The 7,434-nt window shown below is 49.2% G+C and overlaps 1 protein-coding gene across 1 annotated transcript in view; it reads left to right on the forward strand.

Moving 5' to 3' along the window:
• Positions 1-7,434, forward strand: part of LOC107080781 (centrosomal protein of 170 kDa protein B-like) — an 18,864-nt gene that overhangs the window by 7,482 nt on the left and 3,948 nt on the right. Inside the window, exons 5-12 of the mRNA XM_015368985.1 lie at positions 428-1,452; positions 1,620-1,796; positions 1,960-2,074; positions 3,311-4,999; positions 5,133-5,376; positions 5,458-5,614; positions 5,918-6,001; positions 7,232-7,369. Of these exons, the coding sequence (XP_015224471.1) occupies positions 428-1,452; positions 1,620-1,796; positions 1,960-2,074; positions 3,311-4,999; positions 5,133-5,376; positions 5,458-5,614; positions 5,918-6,001; positions 7,232-7,369 (3,629 nt within the window). The remainder of the gene's footprint in view (positions 1-427; positions 1,453-1,619; positions 1,797-1,959; positions 2,075-3,310; positions 5,000-5,132; positions 5,377-5,457; positions 5,615-5,917; positions 6,002-7,231; positions 7,370-7,434) is intronic.

Consider the following 7,434-nt stretch of genomic DNA (forward strand, 5'->3'; position numbering starts at 1 on the left):
AGGATAGTAGCTCTTGAGGACTGGACTTGAGCACCCCTGTTTTAGATGATCAGGGTGCCAGTGGCGTCGGATGAAGGACCAGCTAATGGATGGTGGTCAGTTCAAGCCTTGGTTCTGGCTTTTGGTGTGGTTGTGTCCTTGGGCAAGACACTTTACCTGCATTGTCTCCTGATGGTGGCGCCAGCGTACTGCAGCCTGGCAGCTCACCACCATCAGTGTGAGTGAATGTGGTGTACAGGGCTTTGGTCAGGTCCTCTGACTTGAAAAAGTGCTATACCAGTACAGGACATTTACCGTCATGAAGATCACTGGTTTCTACCAACATCTGATGTCTCAGAGCAGAAGGTCATGAGAAACGTTTCCAGTAAGAGAAACACACAGTGTTATGTTTGACCTTCCCTTTAAACTTACTAATTGCGTTATCTTCTACCAGATCACCATCATGAGGATGGAACCCAGAGTGATTCTGAAGACCTGGTTCCTAAAGCCCGAAGTCCGTCCCAGAACTCTGTCCAATCAGAGCAGCCTGAAACGGTCCAGTCAGGTCCGCAGCCTGTTCAAGCACAGAAACTCCACCATGTGCTGCAGTTCTCTCCCCCCAGACAGGCCCCCGCCCCAGTGGTGGCCCCCGAGCGGACCCTGTCCCACAGCCCTCCCCAGCCACCGTCTCCAACTGAAATGTCCAAACAGGGACCTTCTGAGCACCTCACCCAGCAGGCCTTCATTATTGAGTTCTTTGATGACAACCCACGTAAGAAGCGCTCCCAGTCCTTCACCCACAACCCTGCCCAGGGGGACTCCTACTGCACCCTAAAGGCCAAGATGGAGCGACGGAAAGGAGGCGAGAGGCCAGCCTCCATGCATGGACACATTCCTCCCACCCAACAGGTGACGGTCCCCTTAAAGGGTCAGGGTCCTCTAGGCCCTCAGAGGTCAAGCTCTCTTAAACGAGAAAAGACTGAAGGGGAGGCCGCTTCATCAAGCTCCTCCTCAGGCGTCATTATCAGACCGTTTGGCAGCGTTGGCAAGAAGTCAAAGCTCGCACAAGAGTTTGCTGCAGAGTTCCTGAAGGACTCCTCCCCCACCAGAGACAAAGACTCGCCTCCTCCCATGTCTGCGCCGCCTGTGATGGTTTCGCCCCCCCATCCCCAGAGCCCATCCCCACAGGAACCTCCAGCACTTCCTCCTGGTTCATATCCCTCATTCCCTTCACAAACCCCAACGGCCTCCAAGTCCTTCAAAGTGCCCAGCGGCTCGACCCAAACGGTCCATCCGCCCGGATCCCATGTGTCCCCCATGTTGTCCCTGGGAGTCTGTGGGGGAGACACCAATGTTTCCCAGAGGATGGTGAGGAATGAGGAAGACGACAGCCTGAGTGATGCTGGAACATACACCATTGAGACAGAGTCCCAAGACAAAGAGGTGGAGGAGGCCCGCAGCATGATTGATCAGGTGACGTCACCATGACCCTCAGCATGTTGTGGAAGCATCTCAGCAGATTAAATCCACCAGTTTAGAATATATAAAGTTTATTCTAAAGGAGCATGAGACGTCTTATCCTTGTCTCTTCTCCCTCTGTGGTCAGTCCAGCCTCTCATGCATGCCCTGTTGTCAAACAGGTGTTTGGTGTCCTTGACTCTCCAGAGTACAGTGGGTCCACCACAGGAGGGTATAGACCGGTCATACACCAAGGCACAGAGGAGTCCCTCAACCTGCCTGCTGATGGTAGCAGCGTGGACCTATTGCATGGCTTTATCCCAGCAGCAGTCAGTGCTCCCCCTACAGGTCCCATGCAGGTAACACAGGCCCAGCAGACCCTGAGATGCATGATGCTCTCCATGTGCATGTCCTCTGGTGTTCAGCCTCTGTTCCCTGGGTTGCCTTTTCCTCTCTGTCTAGTCTCGGCTGTTAGCTGTTATCCAGATATGCTCATGTTCCTCATAACTATCTGTGTTTTAGGTTCAAGGTCGAACGGCTGACCTTGAAGGACCTAAATGGGTTTCTCGGTGGGCCAGCCTGGCGGACAGCTATGCCGAGCCTGGCTCTACTCCTCCACAGGGGGAATGTCTGGAAGGTACTCAGCGTCCGATGTGGTTCACAAAAAGAGTTATCATATCAGTCTGCTGACTGAAAACTGTTTATTAGTTATTAGAAAGGAAATCATGGTAGCTGCTTATAGATGAAACAGATCTATAGAAACGCTCAGACCTTCATTTAGATCTTAAAACAGCAAATAATGACTTAATAACAGATTTTAATCTGAAACGTAGATTCACAGGGTTCACTCTGGGGGGAGGGAAGACATCTGGGACTGAGAAGAAAAGAAAGGACCCCCCCCACACACACACACACACACACACACACACACACACACACACTCACACTCACATACCCACCCCACCACCCACCCCCACCAAAACACTGAAGGAAGGAAGTTCTTGGTCTGTAGGGAGAGCTCCACCAATAAGTCTGGCTAGATAGAATAGAATAGAATAGAATAGAATAGAATAGAATAGAATAGAATAGAATAGAATAGAATAGAATANCACACACACACACACACACACACACACACACACACACACATACCCACCAAAACACTGAAGGAAGGAAGTTCTTGGTCTGTAGGGAGAGCTCCACCAATAAGTCTGGCTAGATAGAATAGAATAGAACAGAATAGAATAAATAGGATAGAATAAAACAAAATACAATAGATTAGCATAGAATAGAATAGATTAGCATAGAATAGAATAGAATAGAATAGAATAGAATAGAATAGAATAGAATAGAATAGAATAGAATAGAATTGCCTATAGTCTCTCTGAGCGGACATTCAGATGGCAGTGGCCAAACTAGCAGATGGAAACGAGCAGAAAGCGAATTCTTCAGTCTGGGAACCAAAATGAACATTTAGGTTCAAAGTCCAAGGATAACGAGTGGTGAAACCGGAGGCTGTTTGTTACATAACAACAGTTATGCTAACAGTATTCCTATGGTGAAGCATGGTGCTGTCAGAATCATGGTGTGGGGATGTTTTCCAAACACGGGGAGTTTGATCTAGGGTACTGTGGAGCCAGGAGAACAAAGGAGCAACTTCAGGAACCTGGAGGAACGTCTCTGAGCTTAGGCCTGAATCTGTGTGAGCCGTAGGGTTAGGGAACCCTACCTGCTTTTGGCTGTTTTAAAAAGCGAACGCTCCTGTACTTGCCTTATCGTTACAAGGTCCTAGACAAAAGTACACAGATCTATTAATACTGTTCATACTTTCTTTGATTACAGGAGCCACACTAACAGAAAGTTGTGTTTATAGATCTGCGGTACATGAGTCATTCAGTGGGAAGCTACAGCTACGATACGTCTGAGTCAGAGACGAGCCACAGCTCTCGGACCCGGAGGCTGCTGCCTCAGGTTCCCCAAGACAAGGCAGAAAGTGTCCCTCCAAGCATCCTGATTCGGCACGAATCCCACCAAGGCCAGAGATCCCAGGAAAGGGTTCATGGTCCGCCCTGCTCACTAGACTCCACCCAGCGCTTAGCTGTTCAGGACGACGTGGACCCAGACAGCCTGAGCGATGCCAGCCGTTCTGAAGACGGACCCGCTATGCTTCATGCAAAGAAAATAGAAGTCAGAGCCGGAAACACGTCCCCTGGTTATCACGTCAGAGTTCAGGACAAATCTTCTCCTGTCAACAAATCCACCTTCTTTTACATCGGCGCTGAGGACCAGCTAGGTAAGGCTGAGTCGGCTCGGAGCCCGATACCGGCTGACAGGGTTCGAGACCCTGAAACTAAAACACCTCCTACAACAGTATTGATCCGACACTTGAGTGGACATGAACCCAGAAGAACAGGAGTCAAGCCAAACAACTCTGCTCCAAACCTCATAATACAAGACAAAGATTCGGTTCCTACAAAAGATATTTTTCGTCAGGAAAGTTTTACCAAAGACCGGCCCAGTGACACTATCCCGATGAAGAAGCTTCCCCACATCTCCAGCCAGCCTTCCATCATAGACATGGAGCAGAGGCAGGAGGGGATCCAGGAACCGGAGCCCTTCCTTCAGGAGTCTCCCCTGGACAACAAGCTTCCCTCCTCTGGTTCTGGTCGTAGCTCTAAGAAGGGGGGATCCTCTACCCACATGGATGACTCTCTCACTGGAGAGTCAGATGTAGATACAGCAAGCACCGTCAGTCAGGTCAGCAGTAAAAACGCACCTGTTGGCTCCACCTCTAAAAAACGACCCGCAATAAGCAGCCTTCAGAAAGAGAAGTCCTCCTCTAGCCCGTCTATCCAGGAAAAGGGACGGCAGTTAAGTGCTCGTGAGCGTCTCTCGGAGAAAAGGCGCACGCAGACCTCAGCTGACACACCAAGCAAAGCAGAGGCAACGAAGCGCCTACAGATGCGCCGCAGCACAGGAAACCGCGGTTCTCTAGATTTGACTGAAGGTCAACAAGGTACTGCGCCTGTCTGGACTGAATCTACTTCATCTGATCATGAAATCTCTCGTCCATCCAGTCGCACAAAGAAAACCATTGCCCCTCTACAGAAAGAGGACAACGGAAAGACACCTAAGTCAGCCACTCAACAGGTTTTAACTCGTTCTAACAGCCTGTCAGCACCAAGGCCAACCCGAGCATCAATGCTACGACGTGCCCGCCTCGGGGACGCTTCAGACAATGAAGGTACAGAGACGGATCGGGCCTCCCAGAACTCTGACCACATCTCGGCACCTCCCAAAGTCTCCGCTGAAGGGAAGAAGCTGTCCAGACTGGACATTTTGGCAATGCCTAGGAAGAGGACCGGTTCATTTACAACTCCCAGTGACAATGAGTCCTCCGCAAGTCGTTCTGGTTTCTCAAGTCGCAACAATGAGCCTGCCGCCATGGCCAGGAAGACATCTGTTGGGGACGCTCACCAAGCAGCCAGTAGAGGGGGCGGAGCTCCAGTCAAGCAAACACTGACTCGTGTCCGATCCAGTGGGAATAAGTACCCTAGCAGTGGTGAGTTCATCTGTTTGGTTCTCTGAACTTCGCAGCGCAGGCTGACTAGCAGTAAGGTCGTTTGCACTGTGACCATTTAACGGACCCGATTATGTCTTTGTGTGGGTCTGTGGTTCGGCTGTTCTGGTTTCAGGTACACGGCATAAACAGAGGGGCCCAGACTTCTCATCTTCCTCTGAGGAAGAATACGAGGCAAACACTGGCTCCACCAAAGCCAGACGATCTCCTCACCCAAGCAGTGCTGGCCAAACAGTTCGTAGCCAGAGAACTGCTGCCAGTAGAAGTAAGTCTGTCTCCCTGGAGACCGAGGAGGACGAGGACCAGAACGATGTCGACCCATACCAGAACTGGTCAACCCACAGCGCAGAGATAGCAAAGTATGAATTCTGCTGCCATTGGCTGCTCTTCTAGGCTACTCAGGTATCAATGTGTTCCTGCTGTTTGTGTTTCCACTGCAGGCTCAGTCAAGACCTGGCCAAAGATCTGGCCATCTTGGCCAAAGAGATCCACGATGTCGCAGGAGACGGGGATTCTCCCAGCTCTGGAATGGGCACCACCACCTCACCCAGCTCGCTCCCCAACACACCTGCCTCCAACATCTCTGCCCGGGAGGAGGTAGGACTCCACCAGTCCCCGCATCAGCACCATCACTGCACTCTCATGGCTTCATCACTGGGAACACACACATGCATCTGTCCGTGACCAGCAGGGGGCAGTCTGATTGTCTGTCTACTCCATGTGAGCCGTCCATCCCTTCTGAGACACTGAAACCGTCTGCATTCATCAGCCAGTTGAGCTACATTCTATCATCCCAGTGTTCCCAGTGTTCCCAGTTTAAGTGTGTTACCAGGTCCTTCTGTTGCATCTCTTCCTCTCTGCTCGTCCGGAAGCTGCAGAAGCTTTGTTGTTTGTTTGCAGGTTGAGCTGCAGGAGCTTCATTCTGCTTCAAAATCTTTCAACTTTCCATCAGTTCCATACCTCCATGGGGTTCGAAAGTCTCAGGTGTCCAACTCTACTCATCCGCCATCTTTCCCTCCCCGTCACCAGTCCCAGCACCCCCCCCCCCCCCCCNCTGCACCTCTGAACGTTTTCCTCTTTGACTGTCTGTCAGCTCATTAGCAACAGAAACACTGAGATGCTACCAAGGGTCCAAGCTGGAGTCAGTCTACAGGATGGAAGTCCTGTTTAACTAGATCTAATCTACAGTAAACACATGCGGCTGAAGCTGGTCCATCCAAACCCTTATTTTCTCCATCCAAGCTGATTCCAGCTTTGATCTGTCACTGACCTCACCTAAACTAACATTCCTATCGCTGGCCTCACATTCCCAACCGACCACGGTCCCCTATAACCTAAATCTGTGAGTAATCAGCAGAAAAAGATTTATACTGATCCAAGGCGAGGAATAAACTGAGAACCGGAGAAGAACCTGCATTCCGTCGCAGTTTAAAGACGCTTCAGGAAAAGTTCAGCCAGAGCAGGAAACAGCTCGGCTGATGGAGAGCCGCTGATCTCCAGAAATCGTTCTATGAAGTTAAAGATTAAAGATGGAGCGGAAAGTCCTCATTCCTGAGTGATTGTTGGAAAAGCTGATTTAAATAATTTCAATAATTAACGATTCCAGAGTTCTGAGTTAAGTTAATTAGAGGAAAGCTTGACTAGGAATTCAGGAAATAACTAAAATATATCAGAGATACGTGACTTTATATAATATCAATGCTAATTATGAGATAATTGTGTCATTTTTGGGTCAGAAGGAACCACCACAAACCACTAAAATAAAAAAAATAAAAAATCATGATTGATGGAACATTTTGATAAAACACCAAAACTATTATATAATAAATCATGAACAGAATAAATAAAAGGTTAATTAGCATCAGTGTGAGAATAAGTAATAATTAACATCTTCCATTTTTTATTATTAAAAAGGAACCTTTAATAAGATTTTTAGCCAAGCTTAGACTGTGAGACCAGAACTTTAATCTGTTTTGTTGATGAATCATGCTGTGCTGGTAATGAACTGGTTTCACTGGTTCATGGAGCTGTGGCGGGGGTCTCCTACTCTAACACGGCGCTGTGTCCCAGCAGAAACTCACTCTCCACCGTTGCAGCTGCATGTTGACTTGGTGCATGTGTTGAAGACCAGCTGGTTGTACCTTCAGCAGCTGCTTGCTGGTTTTTCATCAACATCCAGACCATCTAGATCATTTAGATCTACTCTCTTTCCAGCTGGTCCATCGTATTCCTGAGGCCAGCTTAAACTACCAGAAGGTTCCTCCAGGCTCTGCTGCCATCTTGGACCTGGATGCAAATATGAATGAGCCAGAACCCACTTCTTTACAACGCCGTCCGTGGAGCCGTGAAGAGGTCACTGTCCACTCCCACTGGAGACGTTCACACTGCAGCTCAGTTAGACACGTTCAGCTTTTAAC

This window comes from Cyprinodon variegatus, unplaced genomic scaffold, assembly GCF_000732505.1.
Source record: "Cyprinodon variegatus isolate N-32 unplaced genomic scaffold, C_variegatus-1.0 Scaffold2318, whole genome shotgun sequence".
Taxonomy (NCBI): domain Eukaryota; kingdom Metazoa; phylum Chordata; class Actinopteri; order Cyprinodontiformes; family Cyprinodontidae; genus Cyprinodon; species Cyprinodon variegatus.